Genomic DNA, 16,456 nt, shown 5'->3' with positions numbered 1-16,456 from the left:
CAAATGAAAACATGGGGTGCTAACTGCTGTGGTGTCCTCTTGTGAATAAAGGAGCTGCTGAAGGTAGCTTTCTTTTTCACTAAGTTTGCAGTTATGGGTTGAATTTTTGCCCTGACTTTAAATTTTCCATTTTTGTCTATTTTTTTTTTTTTTGGTTATTACTGTAAACATACCTGTTTATTTTTAGACACCATTAAGCAGAAAGGAAAAACTGAAGAAGTCAATCATGCTATTCTTAGATGATAATCTATCTTAACATGCTTACCTACCACACACCTGCTCAATAAGCTACTTAAAAGATGTGATTACTAAATGGTACCTTTTTACTGCTCAAACACATATTGGATTAATATTGTGTGAGAGTGTCTGTGTGTGTGAGAGAGAGAAAACTGACTTAAACTTGCATTTCAAGGATTAAAAGGACAGTGATTAACAGCAAATATTCAAGACTTTAGCCACCAGGACTTCACGGCATAGGTGTGCAGACTATGACATCATCGTCAGGCTTACTGATTTTATATCTGCCACACCTTTGACAAAATGGCCATGAACATAAAATAAAGATCATGGTGGTTCCATTATTTTACGTTTAGTGACCACTTTGAGCGAGAGAGAGAGAGTAGCAATAGATTGCATTTTTGCATTTCTTTTTTGCCCCTCTCACACACTGCACACCCTTTATCTCGGTAACAAATCACGAGAACAACACTGTGCGTGTGCAGACATCACAGGTGCTGCCACTTGTGCAACAGAGTAGATCCACAGAGTAGTGTGAGAAAGAGTAAAACCTCACACTTGTGGCATAGTACTGACAACAGTTTATCCAAGATGTCAATGCATTTGTCACTGGGTTCTCTTTTGAAAAGAAAATCTAATAGCAAGATCACTAATTTGGCAAAGCTGAGGTGAACTGAGGTGAGCCTGCACTTGGTCAAGAATACTGGTTTAATTGAGAGGGACACTCAAGCTGAAATTACATTTCTATGAATCTAAAAATTGAATATCTAAATCTCAAAATTCATTCCAATCCAGCTAATGAATATCTGCCCAGATGAATTTTCTGGTCCTGCTCTAACACTACCATAAATGAAGACTTAAAAATGAGGGAAAGGAGAACTACCTCATTTGTGATGCTGGCGTTTTCGGCTTAAAGTCAAATGTCTTTACCTTATTTTAATGTAGTTTGGTAACATTTATGACATATATGATTTCCAGAGTTACAAGAAGGTTTAGGCACGTTCTTGTATTATCGCCACAAGGTTTACATTTGTGGATTTGAGTGAAACATTTCAGCATTTGTGCAGATATTCATGTCTTTCTTGGGATGAGTTGTAAAATAAAAAGGTTGCAAAAGGCCAGCAACAAAAATAATTCTACTTAAGCCTTTCATGGGGAAAAAGAGTTTTTTCTAACCCTAAGCATCATTTTAAAGGTTTGTGATATGTTATGTGTATGCCTCTGTGTATGCCATTTAGGGTGTGTTTTACACAATAGCTACTCATAACTGTGTGTATCCTAAAGGAAGCCAGGTATTGATTCTGTGGGGGAGGATGGACAGTGGGAAGACTATCTGCAAACAAAAGCTTCTATGAAATTATCTTGTCCTTTTATTATAACACGAAGAGCATAAAAGACAACTGAGTCAAGATTATAGGAAATCCAAAAGAAGGGTTGATTTTTCAGGATGCTCCTCGGCAGGTCTGTCAGAGTTACCTGCACTTAGTAATGACTGTGGAGCAGCTACATCTGTCTCTGTCCTCCCTGTGGTGACCATATCGCTGTTAAAGAAGGAGAGAATTAGCCTGGTATTAGGTGTAAGATTGATTAGGCTGCTTTTGGTCCCAAGTAGGGGGTGGTTCCTATGTACAACATGCATTTATAACACAGAGAGACTCTGGACATAGACAAACACAAAGGGTATTTCCCGTCGAGTTTTTAGCAAGCCTGCAGCACATCATAGGAAACGTAAGGCACATCTGAGAAAACGTATGGAAGACTTCTATGTCATGTCCTTTTAATGCATGTCTTATTGTGTTGCCTGATTTCATCTCTATTAATACTACATTTACACCACAAGGTCTTTAACACTGCCAACTAACATAACAGCTAATTTCACAGGGAGTGAAAGTACATATGACCTCCAATTATTGGCTCTAATAAGAGCAGAGAGTGATTTAAAGAATAAATTAAAGTGGAGAAGTAATGGAAGAGAATATAGAGAATATTTAAATAATAATAGAGAATAGAGTGTATACGCAATTACTGGTCATTTCATTAGGTATACCTGCTGAGCTTTTCATTGATACAGAGGAGTCAATCACTTCACAGCAACTCCGTTCATTTAGACGTGTAGACATGTTAAACATCAGTAGGGGAAGAAAGAAAGAGATACTCTGAACATGTGATGGTTGTTAGTGTCAGGCAGGGTGGTCGGAGTATTTCAGATACTGTTAATTTAATTTAATTGGATATTCCCACAGGGCATTCTCTACAGTTTGCTGAGAATGGTCCAAAAAGAGAGAATAACCAGTGATCAGCAGTTCTCTAGATGGAAATACCTTTCTGATGGCAGAGGTCAGAGGACAATGGCAGACTGGGTGAAGGTGATTGGATGGTAACAATAATTCAAATAAACACTTGTTACAACCAAAGTATGCAGAAGAGCATCTCTGAACACACAACATGTCAAACCTTGAAGCAGATGGACTGCAGCAGGAGATGAACACATCAGATGTCCTTCCTGTCTGCAACAAAACTAAAACTGAGGCTACAGTTTGTACAAGCTCCAAAACTGGACAAAAGACGATTGGAGAGGTGTTGCCTGGCCTTATGTGTCTCAATTTCTGCGGTAACATTTTAATAGTAGAGCCAGAATTTGGCATGCATAGATAGATAGAGTATTAAGAGTATTTCCAGTACCTCGTTGAATCTATGACATGAAGAATTAAGGCAGTTCTGAAGGCAAAAGACAGTCCAGCCCAACACTAGCATGGTGTAACTACAGAGGTGCCCAGTGACAGTACATACCAGTAAAGGAATACTTTTACATGTTTAAAGCTCCCAAAGTACCAATAATAAAAAATAGAAGAAAACTATAGGGAGCGAAAAATGTAAAAACATTATTTGTGGTTATTTCTCAGTTATTCACATAAATAGCAGCTGCTGATTTCTAATTGACATCGACAAAAGAAATCAGACATTAATATTTTCCTTAAAAATATGCTTTATTTTCCCAGTTATTAATTGATAATCATCATTTAGTTAGCCAGTAAGTTAAAGTTCGGGATAATAATAAGTTGGGCCTCTCAAAAAAAAAAAAAAAAAAAAAAAAAAGTCTAATTTAATCCTTGAATATTGTGCAAATGCTGATTTTTCAGTTTCTTTTTATTTGTCAAGGCTTGTTATTCTATTTTTATTATTCCAGTTGTATAAACTGTATAATCCCAAAAGCAAAATGTATGTAGGGTGATTGATTGTATCACTCTTGGAATAAGACACGTGATGGTGATGTAAGCCAGAAATTCACTCACTCAAATTCAGTATCTGAGTCCATTCACAGAGCCCGGGCTGAGGTAATAATCATTCCAAGGCTGTAAGTCCATTTCAGTCCTCCCCCCTTCCTATTTAGACCAGACTCTTTATATTAGAACTATACTAATGATTGTGTGCTTCCATTCATTTTTTTTACTGTCAAAACAAAGTGATGCAACATGTTCTTAGTCATACAAAGTATTACAGCAATCAGGGGTTTTCAGAAAGTGCACAATAAAAGGGCAAATAAATCAGAACCAAACATTAAATAAGCTTAAGAGTAAATATCAAATTAAAACAGAAAAAACAAAAACAAGTTCATAAGAAAGATTTGCATCACAGATCCATAGAGATTCAGCTGGTATTTTTTCCACTTGAGAAGGACTCTGACGCATTAGTCTGCAGCCCAGTTCATTAAATTATGTAGGATTGTTTTTATTATTATAGTTTCCAAGATGTCCTGTTAATAATTGTACTGATCATGTACTGATCACTGTCTTCTTACAGCAACAAACAAACCTTTCAATGCACATGCTTATGTTATTCCGAGAAAATAGGACTAAATGTTGTTTTTTAAAGGAATCTATGCCCTTTTTTCAGAACTTGCTTAGATTAAACTGCTTTCAGACGCAGTGCACAGTGGTAAGTGGGTGGTATGGTGGTGCAATAGGTTGCACTGTTGCCTTAGTTCAAACCTTCTGGCCACCTCAGACCTTCCTCCCACAGTCCAAAGTCATCCATATTACAGTAGGTTAACTGATGATTTTAAACTGGCTGTAGGTGTGAATGGGAAAGTGAATATTTGTCTGATTCCCTATTTTAGCCCTATGATAGACCCATCTATCCCATCGAGGGTGTATCCCGCTTCTTACCCATTATCAGCTGGGATGAGCTCCAGCCCCTCCACAACCTTGAATTGGATAAAGGGATGGATGGGCAGCGCTTCAGAATGAAACCATGATTAACAGATTTACTGCTGTATAGATATGGCATATGGATATCATAGAAAATATATCTTTTCAGTCAGAGAATGAATAAAGACAAATTCAGCTTAAATATAGACCCAGGAAGAAGAAGGTGAAGTGAATATCCTGTTCTCTCTCTCCCTCTCTGCCTCGCTCCCTTTCTCTCTGTGTAGCTGTAATTGCTGTGCATAACACTCAGTGTCTGAAACATTACAAATTTGCAAAAAAATCTGTATTGCATATAATTAACTGACGTTATTGTTGCAAGAATAACACTGATTACTTAAACAGACTCATCTCAATTTTGAGTAAACATAAGCTGGTAGCATAGCCATTTCTCAAGCTTTTCCGCTTGAATTGGAGCGCAGCTTGACGGCTCAGTAAAAACCTCTGAGCCCTTTGATCATGATGTGCTCATTTCAGCATTGCTTCAATCCAAGAGGGAGTCCCGCTTTAGTTTCAATGTAAGTTAGAGCTGAAATGAATGTTAGAGCATTTTCATGGGGTCTTTCTTAGTCTCTCTCAATCTATCTTATCCAACCGCTCTAAAAAAGATTCATACCATTGTTAAAAAAGATATGTGAGGGCCAGACAGAAAACAAGAGTAGTTGGTAAGTTTCCAGAGTAAAAATGGAGGGAAAAAAAGTGGAGACTGATAAAGGGAGTCTGTGCAAGGGTCAAGTTTTGATATCTAAAACTTTCAGTTGCAGATTTGTGTTCAGAAATGACGCTTGGGTAAACATGTCCAAAAATCAGACCTTTAATTCCACGTTAATCCTCTTTTCTGCCGCCCTATCCATGGCTGACACGGTTTCCCTGTGGAAAAGCTTGCTATGGGTTTGAATGTTGACTTTGAAGTCCAATTTTTCTATCAGTTCATAGAATAGTTATCGCATGGTAGCTTTCCCTTTGCTCTTCATGGGATTATAAACCTTTTTTTTGCTTTTTGTTCTGTTTTGTTACAGCATGTTACAAGTTTTAAGACAACAGTTTAGCTTCCTGTTATGGAGTGTTGACCAGTTCCTCCAGATCTTTTGTGGTATTGATTAAATCTGCATTGCGTTATTATGGCATTTATTGATTAAAGATTGCAGAATTCCATCTCATTCATAAATGTAAAATATACATTTTTGTTCAGACTCTTTTAGATCTTGAAACTGGATTATGATACAAAATATTCCCCACATCTCAGAAATCTCAAGTCAGTAGAGTTGACAAAGCTCTTTGAATGACTAATAAAGAGCATCCATAGTTATTTGTCTCCTTATCGAGTCACTTCAGTTTAGAGAAATTTTACCCGTTTATACTCTCTTGGTAGCATATTTCAGTTAGAGGCCTCTGTTAGGGATCTGATTGCTTTTGCGAGTAGATACGTTTAAGCAGGGGCTTAGCATCAAAGTATTACTATTCATTTTAAATCAATGTAGGTAATCTTACAGCACAAATACTATCATTAGCCTGTATTTTGGTTCATTTTACTAAACAATGTAGTGATGATAAATTTGACACCACTTATGACACTACTTCTAACAGTAAAATAATAACCATAATATATACCGTCTGTCTAAAACACAGTATGGAATAATAACGAGTGGTGGTGGCTAATCAGGGGTTAAAATGTGACCATCTGCCTTCCACTTTCTCTCGGTCTGACACTGTAATTATACCACTACACAAAACAAAATATATGTTTGACTGCATATGACAAGATCCTTGTTGGATGAAATGTATAATTTAAATTCTTCCTGTGTAAATTTCACAGTTTTCAGATGCAAACATGTCCAGCAAACGTAGATACTGGTGCACAATGGTGGTCGATTATGAATATGTTTTGGTCTTGTCAGCAATATCAGAGGTACAGGTTCTCATAAAATTGAGAAACGCATTGATATATTAATATCAATCATTCCCATACCTGGAATTAACCAAAATTGTTGATTCTCTCATCAGCAGCGCATGCAGTGAATGCAAAGTTAAAGTCAGTGTTAGTCAGTTACTGCAGCTGAGTAATGCATATAGAGATATCTAATTACTTCATGTAGCCAAATGAATAAGGGTCGAGTTGTGAAACCATGATTAAGTTTGTATGCAAAGAAAATGGGACAAAAAGAGATTTGTCAAAGGGGGGAGCTTTTGCCCATTGTATTCAAAGTACAATACGGGGGTAACTATTTCAATTCAGACACAAAAGAAAGTGTGTGGTTGCAATTGAAAGAGTTTTCAAAGAATGCTTCTCTGTGAGTTTAGGGATGCCTCAAAATGATGAATGATTTAATTTCATCTTCTGTTCTGCCCTTTGAACATTTGTATTCTGAGGAGAATCCACGAGCAACTGTGATTATTTATGTTAACCCTCAAAATAGACATCACTGCAGCAATTTCAGGAAAAAGACAACTTTTCATCTAATTCTTATGATTTGTCTCATTTGGTACATATTTCTACTGCAGTTTGCCTCAAGATATGGACTGAGAAACAGGGTCGATGTACTAAGATGTTGCATCTGTGCTCAGGCTAGATTTTCTTTTGGGTTTTTTTGGCCTAATTTCTGATTTTGGCCCTCAGTAGCAAAAATATAAGCAAAAATAAAAAAGTGCAGCCAGACATTTTTACAATGTGTATCTGTGCATAGATGTGTAAGCTGTGAATTTCTTCAGCCTCATTTACATCTGTGCATATGCCCCTGTATATTGTCCTTTCTAGTACTAAAGCGCTAGAGCACTGGATGACTCATCAAATCTTCACTGATGCAACAGTAGGAACCTAATCATGCACATACACAGACACACACTGGACACAGAAAGAGGTCTGGCCCCAGCGATTTCGCCCAACCTCTCTTTAACAATGCAGCATGACTTGGCACATGCTGGGCAGCTGCTCCCCCCTGTGACTGCTGGGATTGGTGTGCTTATTGTGAACTCACTGCTGCACATCACCTCTGATTTGTATGTGCAATGCAGGCATTTTAAAGTGCTTTCCTTTATAGCGAACATAGACACACACAAAGATCTCTGGGGACCGCAACACCTGCCTGCAGTTTCATATCCTGTAAACCCCACGAAACAGAAAGACAGGAGTGCTTGTTGTGTTTTGTCACGCTTTAGATCAGGAGCAAAGCAAGAAACCTGCCTTCAAGCCTTTTGGAATGAAGCCTGAGAATATACTCTGTGTGTGCAGAGGTTGAAAGTGCAGCTTGTGATTAAATGTTCCTCAAATATAGCAGCACATAAGACAGCAACTCTCTAAGTGTTTTTTCTTTCTCTCTTTTTGTTTGTGTTTTTGCATTTTCACCCATTTCATACCATCTTTTGTCCCCCATCAGATATCCGAGGTTTGCAAACCTTTATGGACCAGGCGTCTCGACTGGGTCTAGACGTTTCCTTGCAGAGGGTGGACCGGAACGTTAGTCGGGTATTTACTGACCTCTTCAACACGATGCGCACTGAGGAACTCAACCGGTACCGGGACACTTTACGGAGGGCCGTGTTGCTCATGAGCCCTTCAGGTGCACAGGTGTTCGTCCACCAGGTAGGCTGTGCTATTGACTCTTGTTTTTTGGTTTTTTTCAATAAGGGATGCAGCAACACAAAGTGCTGTAGTCAGACACCAAGAGGAAAAACAAATGCTGCATACAGATAATGATCCATGAAAAGAAAAGCATTTCCTGGCACCCTTAATCTAAAGCAAATGAAAAATAGTACACTAGTAGTGAGGGAAATAATTAATTGAGCCCCTGCTGAATATTAAGTTTGTGCACTTAGAAAGAAAAAAACAGTTTCTAATTTTTATGGTTGTTTCATTTTAATGAAGGTAGAGAGAATATCAACCACAAATCCAAAAAAGCACACTATATAAAACCTTTAAATTGTTATTTATAACAGTACTTACTTATACTTACTTCACTCAATGATGTGCAACTCAATTTATAACTGATTGTGACTGTTGGTATTCTACTGAAAGATGGTCTCTAGGCCACCCAAGAAAGCATATAATGATGTAAAAGAATGTGACAGTAGAACCAGCATTTCTACAATAAAACAAGAAATAAACAATAATTTGTTCCTTAATGCTGAAAAGATCAGCAGCTCTATTTGTAACTTTGAGAACAGTTTAGACAAAATAAGCTGTGTGTATCCACAGAGGATTCTCTCTCAACTCATTCTGGGTCATACTATCCCAATTTGGAAGCTCTTACTAACACCACCTCTATTTTCTCCTTCTAGATCATATTTGCTTATTAGAGATTGATGTGTAGAACAGAAGGCAATACATCTAACTCTGTTTTAGCAGACATCTTTTCTGCCTTTAATCTCACCCCACTAAGTCCAAAGTTCATTAGTTAATTAGCTGGCCATTTCTCAAATCAGTTTTAAAAACATAAACTGCTGCATGAAAATAAACAAGTTTTTCTGTGTTCTCTCTGTTAAAAGGTGTCTGAAGTGAAAGGTTTCCTTTAATTATTTGCAGGGATTTTTGTCAAAGCGTGTTGAAAGATTATGTAATGTACTGCATTTGCATGTTTGAAGAATAGGCTTGTGTGGCACTGCAATTGCTGGACACAGTGAAGAAATATGGCAACATAAAACTGAGTTGAATGGCTTATTCTGGCCAGCAAAGGCATCGAGGTCTGACACTCAATCTTCTGCTCTTCTGGCAAGGACAGATACACGCTGATAAAGATTTTTCCAGAAGATTTCAAACAGAGTTGAAAAGGTTTGACATCGAAGAATACAAAAGGAAAAAGGACATTAAAATATGGTTGGAGATAAAGGAATTATGCCAGTTACACAATAGAAAAATCATTTTATTTGATTTCATCTTACCTGTAGCATCCTCTGTCTTGTAAATACAAGATTAAAGCAGGTAGTGGTTAATCAGGTCCATTATATTTGCTTAGTGGAAATTTCCATTAATGATATTTGGCGTGAACATAAGACAAGTTATCGTATTACTATAGTCTACAAAACTAATCCATGGAAAGTAATTACTTAGGCATTGCAGAGATTTAATACTAATACAATGGGCGGTAGTGACGACTCTTTTCAGCTGAGTCTTTATTTATTCTTGTTTTCAGAACACTATGCAAGGCGCTATTTTCACTTGGTACGAATCTCTCATATTGTGAAAGATTTAACGCAAGCATTAAAGTGTTAAAGCATTAAATGCTACGGTTGAGCTGTGGGAGAAGAAAACAGGCCATGCTGATGTAGTGATTGACTTTACAAAAGCAAAACCTAAAATGAGTCCATGTTTGTCTTTTTATTGTCATTGTAGCTCAGTTGCATTTAAAGTGTGCTGGATGATATGGTAGACATGTTGTGATACTTGTGTTTGTAATGTAATCCTTCACATAACATTTTGACATCTTAAACAACATATCACATGTATGTATTGTGTACATATACTTGTGTGTCGTCAAAGGTTTTACCCTGACAGGATTTTATTTCACCTCTGTTTATCCTCAATCCTCTGCGCTGATTTATTTAATCTTTCTATCTATTGTGAGCAAATACCATAGGAAAAAGCCTTAACCTCCTCTAAGTCAAAACTTGCATTCTGATTAGCTTCTTGTCAATGCTCTACAATTAATCTAAAAGTGAAGCACTTACAGACAAATGAATTAGCGCACAGCCCGTGAATACACAGAGGCTTTCAAGATTCATTAATGACACACTGCTTTGATCTTTTCCTTTGCTGCAGTGAATTCTGTTTTAGTATACAGGTACACAGGCTGCTGCATAAGTCTTTTATTCAAAAAAGATTTAATCTAGAGAACTATATCCCTTATCATCCCTTATACAATTAGCATAAGGCATCTGTCAGGCATCTTGGGGACTAAGAAATAAGCGCAGCTTTGCAATTGGCACACCCTCCAAATGCTCCTGTGAATATGTTAATGTAAGTATTGGAGATAAGTAAATTTATCAAAGCTTCATTAATACATTTGTAATGGCTGTCAGTGTGTCCACACCTCACCAAAGATGCTGGGGCAGAAAATGCAAATATGCAAATATCTCAATGGAAAATATGATGCCTTGAGGAGTTAAGTACTCATGAGATGACATAAATTTGTAGGCACCAGTGTAATGTAAATGTTAACAAATGTGTTTAACAGCTAACTGAAATTGATGATATTAGTTGTCCCAATGATATGTGAAAGGTGTGACAGAATGTGTTATGGTAGCCTTGAAGGACACACTGAATAACCACTAAGAGATGTAAAACATGCATAATAAGCATAAAGAGGAGCAAAAAAGAAAAGCTCAAGACTCCCACCCCCACCCCTCCATACACAGGAAAATACTGAAAACCAAGTTGACTGCAAAGAGAAGAAGAAAAAAAACAGAAAAAAAAATTACTTAAGAAAAGCAACAAAGAACTACAAAGAGATTCAAACTAACTTCAGTGAAATCTGTTACAACACAAAGATGCATGGCAACCACAGCTAGACTAAAAAGGGTCTATAAAAAGACCCAAGTGGACTAGCAAGAGACACAAAAAAACGACAGAAAAACCTAGGATGACTACAAAGAAGTGCACGATTTCCCAAAAGATTGGAAAAAGGACAACAAAGGATCCCAGATAAGTACAAAGAGGCGCCAAGAGTCACAATACTTTACAAAGATTCAGAAACAGAACAGATGCAAGTGATGGTATAGATGCATAAAGGCTGGGGCCCAAACATAACACGAGTTCAGTAATAACAACCCTCTTAACCTGACAACTTAAACATGAATATTTACAGTCTTTAAGGTCTTTTGCTTTTCCAGCACAATAACTGTCCATATTCCAAAAGAATTTCCCCTCTCGATTTACTATAGTACATGAACTGAATCTCTTTCTTTCTTTTTTCATCAGCTTCTCAATAAGGCAGAGAAAGTCTGATGTGGTATGGCAGTTTTAAATGTTTGGATGTATGCCTGAAACTGCTTCTGTATTGTGAGCAAACACAAAATCCAACTTCTAAATCAGAGGACCGCAGCTGCAGGGACATTTATGGAGGGCCGTGGATGACTTTGGTCCTTTAAAGTTGTATAAAAAACCCTTTGCAAGGAATGGAGGAGTGCTCTTCGATAACACTTGAAGTTTTAATAAACAAATAAATGCTGTTCTTAAAACTAGCTTTTTTCAACTTAGGGTACTTGCAAGGGTGATATTCTTTCTCTGCTTAAGTGATATTGAAAAGGTTATTCATGCATTTATTTCATCTCAACTTCACTATGGTAACAGGCTCTGTTCAGGTGTCAATCTGTCAGTGCTTGGCTGAATGAAGCGCAGCTCCCAACCAGCACATGCAAACAAGACTACGTATCCTCCATATTGGCTTTCTTACATTGGCTGCCAGTCAGATTTCAAATGTATTTTAAGAATTTGTTTGTTTTGAAGTCTTTGACATTTCTACACCTCTCTGATCTTTTAACGCTGCACACTCCCTCTCGAGATCTGTCGAACAAATGCTCCCGGCTGTCCCGAGGTCAGATTAAACCACAGAGTTGATTGGGTCTTTTCAGTAGCTGCTTCTAAATTGTAGAGCTGAACGCCTCTCCACATCAGGATGTCCCCAACATTTGACACTTTTAAAAGCCACAATTATTTTTATTTTTTTTATCCTTCAGGAGGCCAAGTACTTTTTCCTGGCAGTATAAATAGATTTGACCTGACATTTTGCTTTCCATGTCAACTCTTTTAAAGATTTTTGCATGTCATTTAAGGTTAAGCCTTATTCAGAGCATAATAATTTGCAGTGGCTAAGATTATGATGATAATATTTTTCAACGTAAGGCTGTCAGTTTGACACCCTTTCCAAACCTGCTAGCATAGTGCCTTGCCTTTTGCCCCCTTCTGTTTTTCTTATGCTTTAAGTCCCATATTCTCATCAGTCCAACGTCTACAAGGCCAGGTGTGGGTGAATTGAGCACATGAAAAAAGGGCACCTCTGTTCTACTGACAGTTTGTCAAAGGACTATTACCACTGTAGACCCCATATTCCTAACTTTACCTTCAGGTTCTTCCACCTTGTGCGCATTACCGAGACTGTCCTAAGTCTCACATTTTGTTTTGATGATTCTCTATCTATCACATTCAATCACAAGTCTGTTGTCACTTCTCCTGTCCACTCCCAGGGCACAGTCAGTCTGGTATTATAAACAGACTGCATGACATTGACACTGTCTGTGGTATTATGGTGAGATTCTGGGCTCTTCTCCTCTCTCATTTAGACAGTTGCCATCTAGTCTCTTGTTCACATTGGCTATGAGAGGATGTAGCGTCTTCTGTCTGTTTCATTTGTGCCTCTTTTCTGACACCTGACTGCTCTCTGTTCCCTTCATGATAGGAGTCACGCAAGCCTTTTAGAGAGCCATAAAGTGGAATTTTAAGCTTTCAGCTGTCCCATTTCTTCGTCCTTGGGTTGTATTAGTGAGCATTTGCTAAATCACTTACTTAAAATGATGCACATTTAGGTTAAAAAAAAAATCTTGACACATTTTATGAGTTACCAAAGTCACTCACCAATTAATTGTCAGTGGAGCAGCCCCAGGCTATATTTCTTGAAGACACTCAAATTAGATTTTTGGCTCTCTAGGCTGTGGCCCTGTGAGATAATCATTCATTTTCACCAATGGTGATTTAAATGCTTTAAGCAACTCAAATACCTTTGCTAAATGTGAATTCTGAAAATGAATAATGTGTCCTAATGGTAAGCTCAATATGTGTAACTATATAGTTTAATCCAAGTAGAGGCACTATTGCTCAAAAGTTTTGGGTCACCCCAAAAATATAATGTTTTAGTTCATTTGGCTGAAAGACCAATGAGCTATGGATGTCACAGCAAGCTGTCCATTATCCCTCTGTCTGTTAACAGTTCACAAGATTCACTCTTCTTCCTACAGTATTGGTCAGGATCACCTAGTGGGTCAAAGTGGTGGGTCAAGCTCACATTTGCTTGCACTCAGCTTTAACATCGCTCTGGGTTCTTGGCTAGCTTTGAGGTTGCATGCTGTCTGTGCAGATGCTTTCCAAGTACTGATGTTGTCTTAGCAGTTTTATACAGTTGTTCCTCTCATGCACACAGTCAGCATCTCAGTATTGCAAACTCAAAACCTGTAGAGCACGCCACCATTTTCCTCCTCAGGAACAAAAACTGAAATCTGTTTTCTGAAAGCTGAAGATACTTTGTAATCCAAGTAACAATATAGCTGTAACTGTAATGCAATTTCTGAATTTACTACAGTAAATTAAAGCTGCGTTGTTGAAAAATATAATCTGATTACAGTAATGCGTTACTGTGAAACGCATTACACCCAACACTGCTCATTTTGTTGGGTGATTGGGTGACTGTGCTAGCCACACCACATTATAGGCAGAATATCAGCTGACTGTTTTTTTTTTTTTTTAATAGTTTTTGCATAGTTTGAAACTGTACATTATAAGTCATTGTTCTGTTGTAGGAGGACACAGGACCACGTCATACACAGGGAACAGCATGGGACTAAAAAATGGAGTTATACTTTCCCCAGTTCAGTGTCCTCTTTATCCTATAGAAACATGTCACATCACTCCCTCGCACCGCCATGCTTGCAAAACGACATCAAGCACTCAAGACATTGTTTCAGTTATTTCACATCTCATAAATGTTCTTCTTTTTGACACAAACATCTTAAAATTGTGTATAATATTTACCCGTCTCTCTTTCTCTGCTCAATATTTTGCTTTTATTGGCCAGTCTCAGACATAGCCTTTTCCTTGCAACCTTAGAAGGCCAAGTTGAGCTTGAGTTTGATGGTTACCATTTAAAAATACTGCCAGTTGAGGACCTGAGGGTCTGTTTTCTTAAATTCCATTCTTTGATGTTTTTGTCCTCTTGCTCAGTTATATACCAAGGCCTCTCACTTTTACTTTTATTGTGGTTAGAGCCAGTGTGTGCTTTTCTATGAAGAGAGTAGTATACTGTTGTATAAAATTTAGCCTTCATTTCTTGAGACAAGAATGCTCTGTTGAGTGTCAGAAGGAAAAAGGAAAGTTATTTCTTTCTTTTTCTCCCTTTATTTTATTATAATCAAAGCTACAAAGGCTGGTGCTCCACACTCATCTAGCCAAACATCTTTGAGCTGTACTTACATAAGTGGAAAAAAAGGTTTTCTCTCGATCAATTAGCCTTTTAATATGATAAACTGTCATTATCTACAGTATGCCACCGACACACTAGAATGATGGTTGTTGAAAATGGAGATCAATATGCCGAGATTCAAATGATCATTAATTTCTCTGCAATTTAATTGTATTGTATTAAGTTCTGAGCAGTAACGCATTTAGTATAACAAAATCAGAAAGTGTGGGAGCAATCTTTACCAAGTTAGAATTTTGGTTTAAGGCCCTTACAGAAGCGTGCACAGTATAAGCCTTTCTAGTGCAATATAAATGAATTATTTGCTTAGTCTCCATAGCATTTTTTGTCAGCGTTCTTGTCGGATGGAGGCTTCCTAAAGGTGTTGATAAGACAGAAAACAGAATGGGTTGTGTCAGCTGGCATGCCAGCTCTGCAGCGCACTTGATGGATGAGGACAGGGGCTTGGTGAGGTCTGCCTCCTGTGCAGCGGCTACACCAAGCTATGAGAGTGACAATCGCTGTTGCCAGGTAATGTGTGAGGGAGAAAAAGGTGCTCCATAGGGGTAGTAGGAGGGTTAAAAGGGGGGACTCACATAAAGAGAAAGAAAGAGCCAAAATAAGAGGGGAAAAAAAGAGATGGTGGAGATGGATGTAGAGTGAAAAGGTTAACAGTGAGAAAGAGTTTTGGGCGCTAAAGGGGGCTCTATCAACATAATAAAGCACCTCTGCATGAAACGGTAATGGGTGAAATCTAATGGAAGAAATGGAAGTGGAGAAAGACAAAAGAGATGAGCACTAAGATAATGTACATCGTATCTGACCAACTGTACCTACTGGCAATGATCTCATGGATAAATAGGTCCAGTGTACTCAGAGAGAGCAAAATAATGGACTTTGGCAATTGGAAACATTTTCGTCAAGCTTGTAAAAGTGGATGCTGTCTATATGGATGCTTTCCATCAAAAACATGGAAACATGTTTCCGAGTTTGTCATGCATAACTGACTGTTGAAATGATTTTAGCTCAAAGTAAGTAAGCGAAAGCTATTTTTAACCTTAACTTGTGAATAACTGTAACACCATTTGATGATGTTTGCTTTTGCGGTATGCTTTGGGTCATTATCCATTTCTACTGTGAAGCGTTCTCTGATCAGTTTTGTATCGTTTTGTTGAACCTGAGCACAGTTTAGCTCCGTACACTTCAGAACTCATCCTGTTACATTGTACACTTCAAGACCTCCTCAAGGGCGTTCTTGACTCGGTTAGATTTTGTGAAAGACTGTTTCTTAACCGAAGAAAGATTTCTATCATCTCCACTTCAAATGTCTTCTGCAGTATTCCAGGTCTTGTGGTATGCTGAGCTGGATTTTGCATTTCTTCTTTTTTGTACCTGAATGTTTATTTTGCCACATAAAATTTTTGTTATCTCTCTAAAATGTTTTTTTTAAGGTTTTTCTCTGTATGATGATGATACAGTCCTGACCATAAAACTGTTTGATAGTCAGTCATCTAATTACTTTTGAGCCCCTAAAAAGGGGAGATTATAAAGAAAAAAATCCCTGAACAGCCTGAATTAGTCTTAAACTTTATTCACCTTTTTCTTATTTGACGCAAAATCTCTCTATGGTTGTGTACAGAAATAAAATTACTAAACTTATGTCATTTTCTAAATACTTATGGACCCAGCTGTATCTTCAATCTGTCACAGTTCTTTTTCAAATGTATTGGATTTTCACCTTGAAGAAAATCTGTTTTTAAAGCAACCGTGTCATTAACTGTCAGTGAGGCTCTGTGTGAACTACCAAATAGTTCTAGGCATGCAGTACTGTGACCTTCACCTGCTAGACTGGTGACT

At 37.7% G+C, this 16,456-nt stretch overlaps 1 protein-coding gene across 1 annotated transcript in view; it reads left to right on the top strand.

The window, feature by feature from the left end:
- grid1a (glutamate receptor, ionotropic, delta 1a) overlaps positions 1–16,456 on the top strand; it is a 252,043-nt gene that overhangs the window by 165,259 nt on the left and 70,328 nt on the right. Inside the window, exon 4 of the mRNA XM_039621614.1 lies at positions 7,817–8,022. Coding sequence (XP_039477548.1) covers positions 7,817–8,022 — 206 coding nt within the window. The remainder of the gene's footprint in view (positions 1–7,816; positions 8,023–16,456) is intronic.

The sequence above is a fragment of the Oreochromis aureus genome, linkage group 13 (genome assembly GCF_013358895.1).
Source record: "Oreochromis aureus strain Israel breed Guangdong linkage group 13, ZZ_aureus, whole genome shotgun sequence".
Taxonomy (NCBI): Eukaryota; Metazoa; Chordata; class Actinopteri; order Cichliformes; family Cichlidae; genus Oreochromis; species Oreochromis aureus.
This window is presented reverse-complemented; position numbering and strand designations above follow the sequence as displayed.